General features: G+C 56.3%; 1 protein-coding gene across 1 annotated transcript; it reads left to right on the plus strand.

The window, feature by feature from the left end:
- Positions 1-1,609: 1,609 nt before the first annotated feature.
- Positions 1,610-17,888, plus strand: KRT80 (keratin 80). The gene is made up of 9 exons (XM_066207328.1): positions 1,610-2,311; positions 5,252-5,466; positions 10,842-10,902; positions 11,994-12,089; positions 14,533-14,697; positions 15,070-15,195; positions 15,506-15,726; positions 16,171-16,226; positions 16,302-17,888. Exons 1-9 carry the CDS (start codon positions 1,982-1,984, stop codon positions 16,460-16,462), a joined length of 1,431 nt encoding a protein of 476 aa, XP_066063425.1. The 5' UTR covers positions 1,610-1,981; the 3' UTR covers positions 16,463-17,888.
- The last annotated feature ends 2,244 nt before the right edge of the window (positions 17,889-20,132 follow it).

The raw sequence follows: 20,132 nt of genomic DNA on the forward strand, positions 1-20,132 counted from the left end.
AGGTGCCCTTTGAGCCATGCTTGTTGTTCCCATGGGCTGGACCTACATCTGGAAACTTCATTTCATGGAAGAAAAAGGATGAGGGAAAGAATTGGAGGAGAAAGGAGCAGGGATTGATGCTGGGATGGGTGGGGTGACCTGGGATCATGAAACATCCCACCACGATCAGAGCAGACACTGCTCCCAGCCTCTGCTGTACCAAAGTGCCCTCATTCCACCTGCACCTGCTTCCCTTGGAGGGATCCAGCCTTCCCAGGGCTGTCCCAGTGCCCTCAGCCCCACCAGCAGCCCCAAGGCCGAGGGTGACCCCAGTCTGCTGCCCGTGGGGATCCCATCCGTGCCTGCAGCCGCAGAGCCATCGGAGAAGCCCACGAGGAAGGGATAATGTCACGGACTGAGCAGGGGCCACGAGCTATGGCTGCTCCCAGCCAGGAATTTGGGCCTAATCATTAAAATAAACCATCAGGATTACCGTGAGAAGTCCTGCCAAGGACCCACTGAGTGAGTGACTGGGTGCTCAAATGCATTTTCCCTGGAAAGGACGTTTTGGGAAGGTGGAAAACACCCCGTTCCTGGCAATATATTGCGATTCCACCTGAAGGAAAGGTCAGCCCCATAGGAACAGGTCCCCTTCCCAAACTACGGCTGCTCCTCAGCAGACGTTTCTTGTCAGAGCACGTCCGTGACAGATCCAACCTCACCTTCCCTCACCTCCCTTGGCAGGGAAGTTCCCGTGTGGAGCAGAACCAGAGCAGCAAGGCAGCAGCTTTCCCACAAAATGGAAATTGGGATGGCCAGAGGAGACCATCCCCCTTCCCAAGGGTGCCACAAAACAAGGCACAGGTGGGAATTCTTCCTTCCCAAGCTTCATAGGAGAAACGGAGCCAAAGCAGGGAACCACATCCAGGGTGGGTTTGTACCAAACAGTGATTCAAGGGTGGGACACCAGAACTCATTGAAATTCAGAGGGTTTTGGTATCTCCAACTTTTTTAGGGCTTTAGGGGAATCGGAATGGGGCAGTCAAAGATGGACTTGGGCACCTGAGATCCACCTCGGGGTCCAGAGGATTTGAGGGTCTCTGGTGCTGCCAGAGCAGATGAGTGAATAACCTCAGCACTCTTGGACCTCACTTCCAGAGGTCTCAAATCCAGGCCTATCCTCCCTAAACCAGAACTATCTTCCCTAAAGCCAGACCTACCATTTCTAACAACCAATTTATCGTCCCTGAAACCAGACCTATCATCCATAAACTGGACCTAACATCCCTAAAACCAGACCTATCCTCTCTAAAACACCAGAGCACCAGACCCTTCCATGCTGTGCCCATATGGTGACGGAGCAGGAGCAGCTCCAGCCACACCAAGCTTGGGATGCATTTCCCAACTCCTTCTTTAGTCAATTCACACTCCTTATGGTTTTAAACCCTCCTATATTAAAAAAAAAATATATATATATATATAAAAAGTATCACTGTTCCTTTCTGCAAATTTGGACTGGAAAGCAGCCAGGGGCTGATGCTGGCTCCTTGTGCCAAGTCCCTGTGCAGACCTGTGCCTGGAGCTTCCCAAGCCCAGCACTTTCAGTTCCTTTCCTCACCTTTTAAGGATGAGGGAAGCAGCTGCTAGGGCCCGGAATTACCTGGGAGAATTTGGTTTTGCTGCGAGGGCCTGAGTCCTCCTCACACAAACAAGCTCCTGAAGAAAGGAGGGAACAGACAGAGGCAAAAGAAAAGAAAAAAAAAAAAAAAAAAAAAAAAAACCAACAGGTTGATCTGGATTTCCATCAAGGGTTCCACCCTCCTCCGTTTAATGAACATCGCAGAACAGGTGTTTGGAATTCATTACCAGCCCACGAGCCCAGGAGACGGGAATTGCAGCAGCCCAGCTGCACTGCTCTCCCTCTCTCGGAGGCAGCAGCGGCCACAAACCTCCAGCCCTTTTCTCCCTCTGCCTTTCCCTTCCCCGGAGCCGCAGCCCGGGCATGACCAACCCCTGCTCTGCCTTCTCCAGCGGCTCCCTGTGCTCCGGGGAGGCGTCGGGGAGGATGAGCCGCGGCACGGCCGCCGGGAGCCCGTCCCCGGAGCGCCGCAGCCCCGACGGCGGGGCCAGCGAGGGCCCGGGCTCGGCGGGCAGCGACGGGCACGGCTCCCGGGGCAGCCTGCGCTGCTCGCCCTTCTCCCCGTTCTCCCTGGACGGGCGGCTCCCGGGCCCCGTGCGCCTGGACATCGACACCGAGTTCCAGGCCGTGCGGCAGCAGGAGAAGGAGGACATCAAAGTGCTCAACAACCAGTTCGTGACCCTGATCGAGAAGGTAGGGACGGCTCCCGGCCGGCGGTGGGAGGGGGCGCAGGCACTGCCCGGGCTCTCGGGGAGCCTGAAGCCACCCCCGGCGAGGCTGGGAACACCCGCCTAATTACCCAATTAGTTATTCTTTCCAAGCTCTCTGCCTAGCGAGGGTTAGGGAGCATCCCTGGGGATCCCAGGGGCTGTGCCTGTCACCCCGGGGAGCTCCCCCAGAGCAGCCCCGGCACTGGCACCGGGGGCAGGAGGCCAGACAGCCACGGGCAGTGATGCCGGTTATGGCGGCAGCTCCAATTCCAGCTGCCGAGGAGAGCTGGAATCTCATCCCTGGAATCTCATCCCCACCTCCACCTGGGCAGCACAGGGGGCCAGGGGGACCCCCCCCACCCACCCACAGCCTCCCATCTTCTGAGGAGAGGGGCCAAGAAAGCGTTGCTTTCATCTCTGCGGAGCCGGGAGAAGCAGAAGTTTCTCCAAGGAAAACAACTCCCAGAGCAGGCAGGTTCCTGCAGAGCCCTGCTCCGTAAACAGATGTAATCTCCGGGATTGCTTCATGCAGCTCCTCCTGCCAACCTCCAGCGGCCCGGCATTGATTCATTTTAACTCTCCGGGGAGCTGAATTCACACCGGGATGGAGAAGGCCGTGGGAACATCTCCAGTGGATCTCTCCAAGGGGGACAGTAGTGACCAGTCACACTGACAGTGCCAACAGGGCCTGGCTCTCACGGGTGGGCCTGTGAGCCTTTCCAAGATCATGGCATTGGAGAATTGGAATTTGGAGGACACCTGGTGTGGGAAACACCCACGTGGTGGAGGCTGGAATTTGGACTGTCCAGGTGGAGAGGTCAAGGTTCGCTGGGCCCTCAGAGCAGGGATGGGAGATGGGGAAAGGGACAAAACGCCTGAGCCCGGCCTGTTCCCTGACACCAGGGAGGGAAGAACTGAGAGTTCCAGGTTTCCCCAACAAACCCAACCCAGCGACTTCCTGATCCATGTGGATCCTGGGACAGGCCCTGGGCCGGGGGCTCAGGGGACAGGGACACCCCCTGGGCTGAGGTCTCTGACTGCAGCTCCTGAGCTCCTGTGAAGGCTTCAAGAGCTGCATCAAGTGGCAACTTCAGGCACCTGCCCCAGGCCCTCATTCCAGTGGAAGGGAATGACACTTTGCTGTCAAAGAGAACTTGGCTTTGTAATCAGGGATTCAGATGTTCTCGATCCCCAGCAGGTGATTCCAGGGATAATTGACCACACAGCTACAGGAGTTTGGTGCTGGTGGTTCTCCAGCTGTTCCAGATCTGCTGGCATTTATTTTCCAGACAGATGGAAAAGAAGAAAGGGAAAAGCCAAGCCCTGGAGCCCCTGTTTGAGGTCCTGCCTTTATCCCAAGCAGCCCACAGGGGAAGGCCTGTGAGGACCAAACTTTGGCCACTTCTGTGTTCAGGCATGAAATTCCAGGGAATGAGGGCAAATCTGGGTGATCCCTCTGCAAAGCTCCTGCTACAAGGCTCTGCAAGGGAGGATTTCCACTGAGGGGGACATTGCAAGAGTCACGGAATCATGGAATGGTCTGGGTCAGGTGGGACCTTAAAGGTCATCCAGTTCCAAGCAGATGTTGGAAGCCAAGATGGAACCAGTTCAGCCTAGTGATGGTTTGTGAACAGGAATGTGAGAGATAAAAAGGAGCAGCTGAGGGTTAGGAAGGAGGTCAGGAATTAATTAAAGGTCAGAGATCTTTCAGCGAGCACAATCCATTCCTGTCCCAGGAGGGAAGGATGAGGCCTCCAAGAGTGAGACCTGGAACATCCCAACACTCCCATCCCTTCTGCTGGAAACTCCCAAGCACTGCAATGGTTTTGCTTTGCTTGGCTGCTCTCTCTGGTCAGACAAGAAGGATTTGGAGAAAGATGATACCACATCTGGGTTGGCAGCTGGAATTCTGCCTCTCCTTTGGACCCCAGGCCAAGGCTGGAGGTCTGATGGCTCCTGCCCTCAGTGCTCCCAGTGCCCGGCACAGCATCGGCCCTGAGTCATCCCGGGATTCAACACAGGAAACTTGGAGGCAACTCCGGCATCTCGAGCCAAAACGTGACTGGGGTTGCTCCCAGAGGTAGCAATTAGCCAATTAATTGGAGTTAGCCAAGAGCTTTGAAGATGAGAACTGTTAAACTCAGAGCGTTTACTGGCGAGATTGGGAATATTGGGAAAGAGGAGCAGGTTCCTCAAAGACAGGCGGTGGAAGGGCAGCGTTGTCCTCTCAGAGCCAGCACAGGGAGCTCACCTGGAGTCTGTAATTACCTGGGATGTTCTCCAGAGCTTTGTCTGAGCTGCTCTGCAATAAACCTGATTCATTCCCTGAGCCTCTCCGTGCTGTACTCACAATCCAGCAGGTTCCCTCTCTTTGTGTTCTCTGGAGTAGGAAATCTGCCCTTTGCTGACCTGGGACATCCCTGCCTGACCTGGGGTGGATCTCAGCCTGGGCTTCACCGTGTTGGACTCAACATCTGGATGTGGTGATCCCGAGGTGTCTCCAGGAGTCCATGGTCACTGGCAACAGGGACAGAACTGACCGTTCCTACTGTCAGTGACTCTTTTATTCCAATGTCACTGTGTTTATTTTGATGTCACTGTGTTCTAGTGAGAAATTATGGAAAATCCGTATGAATAATTAGTGGGTAATGTGTAAAACCCTTAAAAGTCCCCTAAAAGAGGGAGGTGTCCCTGCCCATGCCAGGGGGTGGACCTGGGTCATCTTTAAGGTCCCTTCCAACCCAAACCATTCCATGAGTCCATAACCCTCCATCCTCAGGCCTAATTTTGAAGGGATTTCTCATTCTTCTCTGGAAAGCTGCTGATTCCAGCAGCTCCCCTGAAGGTCTCCACCATCTGCTGCCCTGCCATGCTTTGGTTGTGGCTCTCAGTGTCATTGACACCTCTGAAACCCCTCCCATAGGTCCAGAGCTTGGAGCAGCAGAACAAGGTCCTGACAACCAGGTGGAACTTCCTGAAGGACCAGGATAATTCCCACTCCGAGTCTGACATCAAGGCCATCTACGAGCAGTACATGAGCAAAATGAACCAGGAGATGAAGGCACTCAGCTTCGAGCAGGAGAACCTGGAGTCGGAGCTGGCGAAGGTCCTGAGCACCATGGACACCTTCCGGAGCAAGTAGGTGTCTCAGTCCATATCCATCCCTGTCCGTATCCAGGGGATTCAGCTGGGGCACAGGGAACAGTGTGGGATTGATTTAACTCAGCCAGCCTGAGATTCCCAGGAAAATATTCCTGGTTTGGTGTGCACAGAAGTACAGATTTGAGAATTTAGGATCACAACCTCTTCCTGCTTAACGAGATTTGAAAGGAAAGCCATAGCGATGAAATTCCAAGGAGAGCAGGGTCTGAGAGGAGCTTCTGCTGGAGAACAACTCAGGGAGTGGCATTGCTGGAGTGGCAGCCCTGAAAACAGGGAATGTTTATTCTTCACACAATTACCACAAACCAGAACTTTGTCCCCAAAGTGATTTCTGGACCAGGCTGCTCAGTACAAAAAACAACAATCCTGGCTACGTGGTGGGAATTTTGGGGTGTTCTGGGCAGGGTGAGGAGTTGGATTTGATGATCCCTGTGGGTGTCTTCCAACTCAGGATATTCATCATCACAGAATGAGTTAGGAGGGGCCTTTAGGATCATCCAGTGCCACCCTTGCCATGGTGACACCTTCCACTCAAAGCCCTGTCCAACCTTGGACACTTCCAGGGATGGGGCAGCCACAGGGAAATCCATTCCAGAGCCTCACCACCCTCACAGGGAGGAATTCCTTTGTAAAGAAGGAATATTCTATTCCATGACTGTGGGATTTCTTCCTTTCCCTCTTCACCCAAAGCATTTCTGACAAACTCTGCTTTGACCAAAAGGTCAGAATTGTGCCCTAAATGGTCCTGACCAAAAACAGGGAGGCAGGCAAAGGTCGGGGGAGGTGCAGCTGCCTCTTATCTCTGGGGAGCTCCTCTTATCTCCGGGGAGCTCCGATATCTCTGGAGATGTGCAGATAAAAGAGAGAAGCTGGGCCATGCCCGGGTCAGGAGCAGACAATGCCTCCCTCATTATGGGGCTCATTTGCATCCCACACGAGAATCCCAAATGAGCTCCTTTCCCCCCCCCGATGGCACCCAGCACCTTCCCCAGGCTCTGGAGGCTCCCGTGGGGATTTGGGCTGTGCAGAGATGTTCAACCCAAAGTGCTGCCAAGGGGCTCGTGAGGCAGAAATCCTTGCTGGGATCCAAACCCACTCCTGAGGTGAGGCACGAACGACCCGGGCCTTCTCCAGGGAGTTCAGCCCAAGGATTCTCCAGCTCCTTAAGCCCTGCTCGAGGTGGCTGCAAATTGGGGAAGGGCTGGCAGCTCCTTCTAACAGAGACACAGCAGTGAGATGCCTTAATCAGCTCAGAGCAGGTCAGAATCGTGGAATCACTTGGAAAAGCCCTTGGAGATCATCAGGTCCGCCCATCAACCCACCACTGTGGTCACTACTGACCCCAAGTCCCCAGGTGTCACATTGACACAGTTTTGGACACTTCCAGGGGTGGGGACACCCTGGGCAGCCTGTGCCAGGGCTGGACAACCCTTCTGTCTTGGTTTACAAAACCCAAGACGTCTTTCCATGGAAATTTTTCCAAATATCCAACTTAAACCTCCTCTGGTGGAACTTGAGGCCTTGTTCCCTGTGAGTGGATCCTGAATCCCACCTGGCTGCCCCCTCCTGTCCAGGAGTTGTGCAGAGCCAGAAGGTCCCTCCAGAGCCTCCCCTTCTCCAGGCTCAGCTCTCTCAGGTCTCTCAAGAGTTCTCCAGACCCTTCCCTGGTGCTCCAGCCCCTTCCCCAGCTCCATTCCCATCCCTGGACCGGCTCCAGCCCCTCAGGGTCTTTCTTGTTGTGAGGTACCCAAACCCCAGGAGTTCAGGGGCCTCAGCAGTGCCAAGGACAGGGAATGTTGTGAGGAATTTGACAGGAATAAGAACCAGGAGTTTGATTCTTCACCTTACACTGAAATCATCCTCCCTGGAGTCCTTCAGGTGACACCTGGGTGCCTAAAAAGTCCTAAATTCCTCATGGGAGGTGCCTGCCTGCTCTTTATTTGGATGATGCAGAGATTAGGACCTGCTGTCGCTGTCTGGAGCACCTGCTCCCCCTGCACTCCCCTGAGGAAGCAGAATCCCAGACTGGCTTGGGTGGGAAAGGGCCCTGCCATGGGCAGGGGCACCTTCCACTATCCCAGGGTGTCCCAAGCCTCGTCCAGCCTGGCCTTGGACACTTCCAGGGATGGGGCAGCCACAGTCTGTGCTCAGATCTGCACTCAGAAATTGCTGCAGGAATTCCCAGCTCCCGGCACTCTGGGCTTTTCCAGCCTGATTTCTGAGGGATGATGGTGCTCCCAGGAACGGGCTGCCCGAGGGTTCTCCCCAGTGGATTTCCTGTCCTTTTCTAGTGACTTGGACAATGAGATAAGGCACAGCTGGGGTGCTTCACCCCTCCAAAGTGATTCACAGGGAGAGAATTCCCAGGTCCCGTCCAGCCCTTGCCCAGCCCAGGGGCATTTCTGGGGCAAATCTCTACAAACCAGGCGAATCCGGGAGGTTTCTTTTCCCCAGGGAATCCTGGGGCAGGGAAAACAAAGAACCAGTTGGATTTCCCACGGGCGTGATGCCCTCAGCCAGGCTGTGGCATTCTGGATGGAACACGCCATGAGAACACCCCAAGTCCTCCAGGATGGGAAATGTGCCTGGGGGAGTGCCCCCATAAGGCCCTAAATCCATCCTGAGCCAGGGAGTGCTTCCCAAACCCACCTGGATGGGACTCACTGGGGCACTCCCACCTTCTCCTCAAATGATGCTGCCATGGACCAGTGATTCCAAAGGGATGGATGGATGGATGGATGGATGGATGGATGGATGGATGGATGGATGGATGGAGGACAAGCACATCCAGGAGGGAACTAAGCCTGCCTGAGATTTGGTTCCCTGGATTTTGCCCCATCCAAAGGAGCCTGGGGCGAGCAGACGCTGTCTCGAGTGCGCTAAATGCAGAAAGGGCTGGATTTGCCCTCCTGCAGTGCCCTGGGATTATCTCCCAGGAGATAAACGCTGGGATGTGCCCGTGGAATGCTCCAGCCCCAGGTGAGTCACGGTCCTGGGAGCGTGGCAGGAGCGTGTTGGGCCGGCTGGGCCGGCTCCGCTCTGCGGGGAGCAAGGCTCTGCCAGCGCCCAGGGGCGTGGGGACAGACTGGGATACACTGGGACACACTGGGATACACTGGGACATACAGGGATTGGGCTGAGCTGTGAGGAGGAGGAAGGGGGACTGCAAACAGGCACTAAGCTTGGTCCCAGTGCAGCAGGACTGACGGTATTCCAGCGGGGCTGTCAGTATTCCAGCGGGGCTGTCAGTATTCCAGCAGGGCTGTCAGTATTCCAGCGGGGCTGACAGTATTCCAGCAGGACTGACAGTATTCCAGCGGGGCTGTCAGTATTCCAGCAGGACTGACAGTATTCCAGCAGGACTGACAGTATTCCAGCGGGGCTGACAGTATCCCAGCGGGGCTGTCAGTATTCCAGCGGGGCTGTCAGTATTCCAGCAGGACTGACAGTATTCCAGCAGGACTGACAGTATTCCAGCAGGGCTGACAGTATTCCAGCAGGACTGACAGTATTCCAGCCAGGCTGACATTCCAGGTGAGGAGCACAGACCAGACAGGTAAATCCCATCAGCTGCTGCTGCCCAGCCTTGGAAAAGCAGGGAAGGAGAGAGGGCAAGTTCAGCACCGAGGGGACTCAGGAGGAACCCCAGGAGCGCCCAAAGCTGTGACTGTCACACGCCCCCTGCCCGCAGGGTCCCCTCGGTGAGGGAGCCGCAGCCCCAGGGAGCTGCTTTGGAAATTCCAGGTCTGCTCCTGAGCACAGCTTCTCCCCTTTCCCAACACCTGCTCCCCTCCCCAGGCACAGCTCCCCATTTCCACACTGTACACAGCAGGGCAGGCTCCCAAGAACTTTCTGACTGATGCACCAGACCCCAAACAGCAGCACACGGCTGCATTCCTGATGTTCCTCCCCTCGGTCTGTGGGGAGATCCCACTTCAGCTCATTCCCAAAGGTCTCAGCCTCCCCCAGGTCCATTTGGTGACGTGTCCAAGCAGCACCGAGTGTCTGAGTTCACAGCCTGGAAATGGGAGTCACTTTGGGGCCCCTTCCACCAAGGAAGACCCTGAGGGCCTGGAGCGTGTCCAGAGCTGGGAATGGAGCAGGGAAAGGGCTGGAGCTCTAGGGGAGGGTCTGGAGAATCCTGGGGAGGCTCAGGAGGGACCTTCTGGCTCGGCACAACTCCCTGACAGGAGGTGACAGCTGGGGGGGAGGGGGGGGGTCAGGCTCTGTTCCCAGGGAATAGCAGGACAAGGGAAATGGCCTCAAGGTCTGCCAGGGGAGGTTTAGTTGGATATTGGGAAAAATTCCTCACTGGAATGGTGTCCTGAGCACAACTGCTCAGGGCAGGGGTGGAGTCACCTGAGCCATGTGGATGTTGCACTTGGGGACATGGTCAGGAGTGGCCCTGGCAGTGCAGGGAGAACAGCTGGACTGGATGCTTTCCAAGGGCTTTTCCAACCTTAATGATTCCCTGATTCCATGGAATGTCGTGTGGCCCTTAGGCTAAGAGGAGCCTGAGGGATCATGGAAGAGCAGGGGTGCCATGACCTCCCTGTGAGCTCAGCCTGCTTCGATCCGTCACTCCCAACACTCCCAACCATCCCATTGTTCTGCTCTGACCAAGCACTGCTGGGTCCGAAATGGACCCTGTGGCTGTCCTGGTTATGTCCCTGGGATTTGGGATCACCACACCCCCGTCCCAGGAGCCTGCAAGGGTTGGAGTATTCCCTAATTCCCACTCATATCCATGGACTGAGGCTTTGCTCCCTGGCCCTGCCCTGTCCCACCTGGATTTGAACACCTGCGGGGCTTGTTCCTCAAAGGGACACTTAGGACTCTGCCCCATCCTGGCTTGGTTCCCTTCCACTCCGTGGGCAGTTTTCCATGAATTCCTTTGCCTGTGTGCCTTCACAAATCGCCTGGGCTCAGTTATGACACCAGTCCAGAATTCTCGGAATTTCCACGAGCCAATGTTTTCTTCCTTCCTGGAAGTGAAACTCCAAGGAAACATGAGCAGAATGGAGAAGGCTTGGGGTGAAAATTGAGGAGCTTGGGCACCTTAATCCCCACCCCCCGTCCTTTTCTGAGGAACCTGAGGCTGCCCAGCCCCCAAATGAAATCCCAGTTAAGGCTCCCTCCTCTCTGCTCTGGGATTCTTCATCCCAAAAGTGCTCCTGGTGTTTCAGGGCAGCTGGAATGTGGCAGCTTCTCCTCACTCCTGCCCACAATGCCTCAAGGAGGGGGGACGTTGCAGGAAAAGCAGAAAGTTTGGGTGTTTTGGGGGTCTCAGGACAACCCTGGGTGTCCCTGAGTTTCCCTGTGGTTGATGCCGTGCTTTGGGCACTCTGCAGGTACGAGGATGAAATTCGCCTCTGCAGCGGGATGGAATTCACCTTCATGGAGCTCAAAAAGGTCAGCAGGAATGGGAGGTTTCCAACTGGATTGGCTCTACCCAGCCCTGCACAGTCAGGGAAGGGCCTGGAGGCGATGCAGGCTTAGCTGGTTTGGAATAGGACAGGGTCTGGAGAAGGACAGGGAGGGGATGAGTCCCAGTTCCACGGGAGGGTGAGTCTGGAGTAGCTCCTGAAAATCCCCTGGCAGCACCTGGGCACTGAGCATCCCCATCTCTGTGCCCTGGGATTGATTTCATGGCCAGACTATCCCCAGCCCTGCATCCTGGGATTTCCTGGCCAGACTGTCCCATCCCTGCGCCCTGGGATTGATTTCCTGGTTGGACTATCCCCATCCCTGCATCCTGGGATTTTCCTGGCCTGAGGAGTCCAAACCCTTCCCAGGCTGCCCCCTCATCCCTGTGTTCCCTCCAGGTGCCATTAGGGCTGGGAAAGGCTTGGATTGATAAAGGATTTTCTTTGTTGCCTGCGGAGGGGCCACGCCCTGGGCAAACCCCGGGCAAAGCTCCCACTCCAGCAGGAGCCAGTGGGAACCAGCTGGAACTGGGATTTTATATCAAAAACCCCAATTTGGGGGCAGGATGAGGGTGTCGGGAGAGAGGGAATGTTCCTCACAAATATCCATCCTGGCTAATTCCGTATTTTCCCTGGCACACTCCCCAGCCAGGAAAGGCATTCCTGGATACTTCCATGGATGGCTCCCGACTTTTCAATAAGTGGAGCCTTTTGTGGGGAACAAAAGCTGGGAGGGGATGGCCCAGCCCTGCCCGGCCCAGCGGATCCTCCCACCAACAAATCCCACAGAACAAAGGGAAAAGGTCCTCAAAGGAGCCTCCCCACCTGGAGAGCAGTCCCAAAAACATCCCTGCTGATAAATACGGGAACGGGTTGGGTGGGAAGGAGCTCATCCCGTTCCACCCCTCCGTGGGCACCGACACCTTCCCTGTCCAGGGTGCTCCAAGCCCTGTTCAACGTGTCCTGGAACATTCCCAGGGATGGAGCAAGCAGGGCACTCCCTGGGGAGGGGGAGCAATGGGAATGACTTGCCATAAATCCCACTGTGCACTGAGGAATCCCTTTCCATCCGTGCAGGATTTGGATGTGAGCACCTTGCACCGCACGGAGCTGGAGGTGAAGCTCAAAGGGCTCCAGGAGCTGCTGGAGCTGAAGAAAACCATCTACGAGCAGGTGGGAACACACCTGGGGAGGGCTGGGACGTTGTGGGAACACGGCATGTTGGGAACATATCCTGGATTTCCACCCACATGGGAGCTTGGCCAGGGTGTCAGAGCCATTCCATGGCTTTAGCAGGGCCTGAGAAGTTGATCCTTCCCCTAAAAACAATGCTGGCATCAGGCCAGGACATTCCTTCTGCCCCAGAGCCTCTGCAGGGGCCTGGGGTCCCCCCAAAACAGCCAAGAATTCCAGCCTCATCCCAAATGGGCTATTGGGGCTCAGCTCCTGCCCCGTGGGATGGGGTTTGCCCCAGAGCTCGGCCCAGGTGAGCCTGATGTTCAGACTCCAGGAAGAACCCCAAAACCAGGACACCTGGAGAACCTGGATGCTCTGAAACATAGTCCAGGAAAATGAGGGGTCTCCAGTCAGGAATGGTTCCAGCCATGGGGAAAGGGCCTCCATCAGAACTCTGACTCAGGGCCTGGAAAATGTCACCTGGCAGGATCAGCAGTGTGGGAACACTCCGGATTTATCTAAATTCCAGCGATCCAAACAATTACAATGCCTGATGGAGGAATTTGAACATTCCTTGTGGGAAACTGAGGCACGGAGGAGGCCGGAGCTGCCTCCCAGCACAACTGCCCAGGGAGCCTGATGGGCTCTAAAAGGAGATTATTCCTCATGCTAGGCAGTTTTAGCCCAGTTTTTTTGGAAATCAAGCCCTGCTTCAGGATCTCCAGCTGATTTCCCATGGGTCCCACAAAAAGATGCATTTTTTAACCCCCGATTCATGTAAAAATCTCATCCCCAACCTCCCCTGTCTCATCTTCTCTGTGGATTCACGACATCAGGCACACGCCTATTCCCACAGGGAGGGAAAATGAGGAAAACTTTGCTTGTTGGGATGGATCAGGAGAAAATCCCGCCCTCATTTCTCAGCAATAAATGACCAGTTTGGGGTTTTTATTCACCAAATGGTCCAATGTTCCAAATAAACACAGATTTTATCACCTGCCTCGAGATTAACAAGGAAACTCATGGATTAAACGCCAGTGGGATAAAATCTCCCAAACATCCTGCTTTGGAGGGGTATTTCTGTGTTATCCCTGAGCCACAGCCCCTTGTGAGGCAGGGAAGGGAGTCAAGGAACACAATTCCTGCTCCAAAGGGACCTGAGCACAAAGGGAAGAACAGTGGAAAGGGAGGAGGAGAAGGAATTCCTGGTGCAAAGCAGGAGCTGCCCCTGAGATAAGGGAGCAGCTGCTCCTGAAGAATCCTGGAGACAGACCTGGATCCAGGGGCCCTTCCAGGCTCAGGGAGGAGAATTCTCCACTCTGGGCTCTGTTTTCTCCAGCTGTGACTTATCCAGAGCAAATATCCCAGTGGGTGATCCCGGGGCTGCTCCTGCCTCCCCCATGCTGACATTCCCAGGATAGAGGAGGAGAGCAGCTCTGTCAGCCATGGATGTGTCCAGGGAAGGCTCCTGGATCCCTGAGGAGCCGTCAGTCTGGCTCTGGCATCCCAAAGAGCAGCCACAGCCTCACTGGGTCCCACAGCAGAGCTTGGAGAGGGCATTTCCCAGCCTCCCCAGGCTGTGGGATGATCCACACTGCATTTGTTTTCCCAACATTCTCACATCCATCCTGGATATCGATGGATTTTGGGCCATGATCATCAGCTCCAGCTCTGCTCCTGGGGAACAACCAACTGGACCAGAGGGAATGCCAGGGGAGGTTTAGGTTGGATATTAGGGAAAACTCCTTCCTGGAAAGGTTGTCCAGCCCTGGCATAGCTGCCCAGGGAAGGCGTGGAGTACTCGTCCCTGGAAGTGCCCATGGAATGTGTGGATGTGGCACCTGGGGACACGGTCAGGGGTGGCCTTGGCAGCGCTGAGGAACAGTTGGAACCTGGTGATCATACAGGTCTTTTCCAACCTTAAGGATCCCAGGATTCTCCCTGCTCCTGGAGAAGTCCAAAGGCACCGTTTTGTCAGATTTTTACCAGATTGTATCCAAAGATCCCAAAGCCCAACTTAACCTGAGTCTGGATTTTATGGATCAAGTAATACCAGATCCCCAACTCCAGAGAGTGAAAACTTGGGAATTGTCCCCATTTCCACATGGAAGCTGTTCTGCCAAGCACAGCCCACCTGGAGGGTCTAGTTCTCTCTGACCACTGGGAATCCTGGCTATGACCAGATCCTGGGAAGAAGTTCTTCCTTGTGAGGGTGGTGAGGTCCTGGAATGGATTTCCCAGAGCAGCTGTGGCTGCTCCTGGATCCCTGGAAGTGCCCAAGGCCAGGCTGGAAGGGGCTTGGAGCAGCCTGGGACAGTGGGAGATGTCCCTGTCCATGGCAGGGGTGGGATGGGGTGAGCTTTGAGGTTCCCTCCCACCCAAACCATTCCATGAGTTTCCATCTCCATGTTCTCTCTCCTGCTGTCCCTTGGCCCTGCAGGAGCTGGAGGAGCTGCTGACGGAAATCAAGGACATTTCCGTGGTGCTGGGAATCGACAGCTGCTCCCGGCCGGACCTGGGCAGGATCGTGGAGGACGTCAGGGCCCAGTACGAGGCTCTGGCCCTGCGGAGCTGGGAAGAGGCCGAGGCCCTCACCCGGAGGAAGGTACCAGATCCCTGCTCCGTGCTGGGAGAGGCAGGGAAGGGACAGGAGGAATTGGGGCCTGGGAATGGCCTGATCAGCAGGATGGGAGGGATGGGCCGACCCTGGGAATGGAGGGACAAGGCGCTATCCCGGATCAACTCCGGACAGTAAATCCAGAGTTTTGGTACCCTGGGCTTTCCACACTGGAGGAACCCAGGACATCTCCCAGTGGAGAGGGAAATGTCCTTCCAGCTCTCCAAAGAGCAGGAATCTGACTGATTCCAGGAGCCAGATGAGCCTGGCACAGCCATGGCCAGAGAGGGCAGGAACGAGCCCCAGACCTTCCCCCAAGTAATCCTGGTGATCCCAGGACACCCCTGCCTCTCTCCACAGCTCACCGACAGCAGCTCCCAGCCCGGAGCCTTCGGGGGGCACCTCCTGGACGGGCGGCGGGAAATCGCCGACCTGAACATCCGCATCCAGAAACTCCGCTCCTGCATCGTGTCCCAGAAGAGCCAGGTGTGTCCTGGGGGGGAACAAGCACACAGGTGTGTCCTGGGGGGAACAACCACACAGGTGTGTCCTGGGGTGGGATAACGGGACAGGTGTTTCCTAGGGGGGAACAACCAGACAGGTGTATCCTGGGGTAGGGTAATGGGACAGATGTCTGCTGGGGGCGGGACAACCACACAGGTGTGTCCTGGGGTGGGATAATGGGACAGGTGTGTCCTGGGGGAACAACCACACAGGTGTGTCCTGGGCTGGGATAACAGGACAGCTGTGGCATTCCCTCCCGCAAGCCCTCTGAGCTCCCTTTCCCACCCTCCAGTGCCTGTACCTGGAGGAGCACATCCGTGAGGCTGGCGAGCAGGGGGAGGGCACCCTCAGGGATGCCAAGGCCAAGGTGGCCGGGCTGGAGGAGGCCCTGCAGCGCAGCCGCGAGCACATGGCTCACCTGGTCCGGGAGTACCAGGAGCTCATGAACATCAAACTGGCCCTGGATGTGGAGATCCTCACCTACAGGAAGCTCATGGAAGGGGAGGAGAACAGGTGAGCCAGGATTCCTCCGCCTCAGGTGGGGAAGGGATGCACCAGGACATCTGGGGGGGTGGAAACATCATGGAGTCAGGGAATGCTTTGGGATGGTCCACACAGTCCGATCCCCTGTCGTGGGCAGGGACGCCCTCAAAGCCCAGCTTGCCCAAATCCCAAGTTCTGAGTCGGGTTCTGAAGGTTTGGTCAAAGAAGGAACCAATCCTGGTGGTTCCCAGCAGTTCAAGCTCATTTCTCGCTCCCAAGCCTTCCTCAGACTCCCCGGGCTGAGGTTCCAGACCTTCTCCAGGTGCTTTGCCCAGGGGCTTTTGAAGCTCTTCCTGATCCAAGCACACCCTTGGTCCTACCACTATCCCAACTCCCCCAGGCCAAATCCCAGCCCTTTCCACCCCTCTGGGAGAGCTGAAGCCGTGTCCTCACGCTGTGTCCTTCCCTTCCCAGCATGGAGCAGCCCATTCCCACCGTCATCAGCGCTGTCCACTCCCGGCCAAAGCTCCGTAAGTGCTTTGATCCCTCGGATCCAGGAAATGGGGGAATGGATGGAAGGGTTTTAACCTTGTCCCTTCTCCCAGTTTCTGCCAGCACCCTGCGGAATTCCCGGCTGTTTGCCAGCGGCTCGGGGGACACGGAGCCGAGCGGAGGCGGCACCAGGAGCCCCGGGAGAGCTCAGGGGACTCCGGACACCGGGACCCGGCCCAAGCTCAGCTCCGAGGCCCCTGGGGAATGTTCCTAGGAGAACAGGATGGACACACACACAAGGCACCTGGGAAGCTCTTCCTCCTGAACTCCAGCCCACATCGAAGGAATGAAGGATGAGGATCGTGTCCAGGCTGTCTCTCGTCTTTCCACCCTCCCAGTTCACAGCTCCATTCCCAGTCACAGCAGGAACCAGCCCAGGACTTTAGGGACTCTCCCATTCCCTTCGCCTTCCTCTCCAGGGCTCCCTTCCCAGGGGATTTGCAGTCGCCCCTTGGAATGTGCCCGGCAGGAGGAAAGCGTCCCCACCCCAGTTTTAGCAGCTGCCATTGGTCCCTTTACTGGTGCTGCCAAACCCTTTCCCTGCTCCGAGGGTGATCCCTGATGGGCTTCCAAGGAAAGCACCATCCAGGTTTCCACACTGGGGGAGAGAGAGGAAAACAACCCCAGGATTTGTCACCTGGACTGACAGATCTGGTGGCACCCTGGGGAACCCTTGGCCACCTCAGGGCATTTCTCTGCCCCTCATTCCTTCACCAAAGCTAAAATGCCTCAGGAACTCCTGATTTCCATAATCCCTCCCTCTCTCCAGGCTCCACACAGCAGTTTCAGCTGCTAAAACTGGGGCATTGGTTCCTATTTAACTGCACTGGGAACAGCCCAGTTTGGGTGGGAAGGGACCTCAAAGCTCATCCCATTCCCACCCCAGCCATGGGCAGGGACACCTCCCACTGTCCCAGGCTGCTCCAAGCCCCGTCCAGCCTGGCCTTGGGCACTGCCAGGGATCCAGGGGCAGCCACAGCTGCTCTGGGAAATCCGTTCCAGGGCCTCACCACCCTCACAGGGAAGAATTTCCTTCCTAAAATTGAATCCAAATCTTCCCTCTTTCAGCCTAAAGCTGGAAAACTCCCTTGCCTTTGTATTTATTGACCTCAGCTTGTACCTGACCCGGCTGCCTCCGCTGGCTAATCCCAATCCCGATGCTCCAGAGCTCCCGGAGCCAGCCCTGGAAGTGCCACGTGGCTGCAGGTGGGAGATGCTGTGGCCCTGGAACAGTCATCCATGTGGTTGCTTCCCAAACTCACCCAGAATCCTGCAGTATTTTCCTTCCTGGCTCCAGCCACTGCCACTCCGCCCCCCCAAACTCCCAGATTCCGGGTCCCCATTCCCACGTTCCCATAGGATAGGAAGCACAGCTCTGGCTTGCGGGGTTTGGCTGTTACAATAAAGTTCTATCACTCAAAATCCATCCTGTTCTTGGTTTTCTCCCAGCCTCCCATCACACCTGCACCTGGAGCAGCAGCTCCTTCCCAGCAGGACTCACCTGGGGGCTCTGGCTGAGTTCTGGCAGCCAGGCCATGCTGGAATTGCTTCCCAGGGATTGGCTTGGGCACATCCCCGGGATGAAGGGCACGAGGCCAGAGGGGCACACACAGTGCACGATCCAAGGCCTTGGGGACCAGTTTTGGGAATGAGGGGAACACATTCAGCACTGCTCAGCTTCCCCTTCCCAACCTCCCCCTGCCCCTCTCCAAAGGGGAATTCCTGCACACCTGGGCACCGAATTTCCCTGCAACCCCTCATTCCAGAGGTGTCCCTTTGGATCACTGATGCTCCCTGTTCCCCTGGGGGTCTTCCCTGGTGGATGCAAAGCAGCCCAGGGCCCCCAAGGTGCTGGAGGACCCGAATTTGGGAGCAGCTCTCCAGGTCCAGGCAAGGGGATGGGAGACACAGGATGGGAAGGACATTCCAGACCAGGGGAAAAAGTTAAATCCAGTTTCCCAGCTTGGCAGGATGGGGAAGAGGGGGCTCTGAGCAGTTCCCAGTTGCTCCCAGTTGGGCAGGGTTAGTGCAGGGCTGCCTCTGGAGCCAGGCGCCTGCAGAGCCCTTGGGAAGAGCCCTTGGAAAAAGCCTTTCCCAGGCAGAGGAACAGGGAGCTGTGCTCAGAGCAGCCCCATTCCCGGGATGGGAGCAGGAACAGGGCTCGTGTTGTCCAGGATGAGGCCGGAATGGGAGCCTGGGACACCCAAACTGGGGGATCCGGAGGAACTGGGGGAACTCAGGGAGGGCTGGGGCTCCGCTGAGACTTTCCTGCTGCTTTTCCTACCTGCCATTGGATTTTGGGGATCTTTGTGCTGTTTCTGAGCCTTCACCACCCACGGGATTGGGAGAGATCCCTGAGGCCACAGCAGGGGATTACAGGGTTGGTTTGAGACTTGGGATTTTGGCCACATTCCTGGACTCAGGTCCCCGTTCTGGGACACGGGAGGGACAGACCCAAGCCAGCATTCCGCTGTCCCACTGCTCCCAGCCTCAATTCCCACTGAGCAGTTCCCGAGGGCACCAGGGAAAGGTTCCGTCCAGCAGAATTCCTGCCCTCCATTAACGGGAGCTGAGCTCTGCCTGGGATGATCCATGGCTTTGGGACACCCATCCTGGCCCCTCCACCATCCCTCCCTCCTTAGGGCCCAGCCTCTTCCTCAGGGCAAATTCCCGTTGCTGTTCTTATCCCAGAGTCACAGCCAGCCCCAATTCCAGCTGTAAATTCCCCAGGGAATTGCTGCAGGTTCCAGGCAGCACCATCAGCTCAGGACCCCCCCAAAAAATCCCAGTCCCTCAAAAAAGGTCCTGGATGCACCCCCTGTGTTGTCCAGAGCAGTGCGGTCAATCCACAATAATATACACTGGATTGACCTTTTCTTAGGGATAGAATGTGGAAAAAAGGGGGAACAGAGAAGGATGCAGTGGTGAAGGGCAGCCCCAGAAAGTGCCAGGATCGTCACACCCCTTATTTTGGCTCAAAATGCCACAAAATCCCACCTGGCTGCTTCCTAAAAACGCCTACAAGCTCAAAGGATCCTGAATTTGGGCGAGGGGAGGGGGATGTTGATGGAAAATCTTGGGTTTTATGGAAAAAGGGATGGTTGTGTGATAGTTAGGGGGTGCTTGAGGGGTTGAGGCATTGCTCACCTTCTCAGATCCATGTAAAAAATGGATCAGAGCCTGAGGATTGGTGGGAAAACCAGGGTTAGGGAGGGTAATTAACTAATAAATGGGAATAAACAGGATAATTAACAGCATTCCCCCATTTATGGCTCAGTAATGGTGTTTTATGGCTGATTCCGGTGATCCCCTTCAGTCAGTCTCCCCTGGGGTGCCGGGGCACATTCCCCACGGGGATTTGGGAGCTGCTGAGGGGATCTGTGGGATCCAGGGATATTTATCCCTCTTATCTGCCAGGCCACTCAGGAATCCACGGCACGGCCCCCTCCAGGCGACACCGTATCAACTCCAGCCGCCCCCGAGGATGATCCCATCCCCGCCTGGAGCCTCTCCAGGGCTGGACATGTCAGATGTCCTGGAGGTCTTGGGCGTGAGACATCCCAGGGGCAAATCCCGGGGCGCTGGGAGCGGGGCTGCGGGGATTTCGGGAAGAGCAGCGGGGAATCCGTCCCGGCCGCACGGGGCTGGAGGCCGGCGCGCATCCCGGGATCCGCACACCTGGAGCGGCCAGGAACGAGCTCCGCGCTCCCTCTGCCGGCCAGGTGACGCCGCTGCGGCGCCTCCCCAAATCCCCAACAATCCCCGGCTTCTTTCCACGGGCCCGGCCTGCAGAGAAAGGGAAACGGCTCCCGAGGAGCGAGACACGGGGGGATCCTACAGGAGATCCTAAAGGGGATCCTACAGGGATCCCTACAGGAGATCCT

This window comes from Chamaea fasciata, unplaced genomic scaffold (genome assembly GCF_029207755.1).
Source record: "Chamaea fasciata isolate MVZ Bird 193981 ecotype frontalis unplaced genomic scaffold, bChaFas1.0.hap1 SCAF_41, whole genome shotgun sequence".
NCBI lineage: Eukaryota > Metazoa > Chordata > Aves > Passeriformes > Sylviidae > Chamaea > Chamaea fasciata.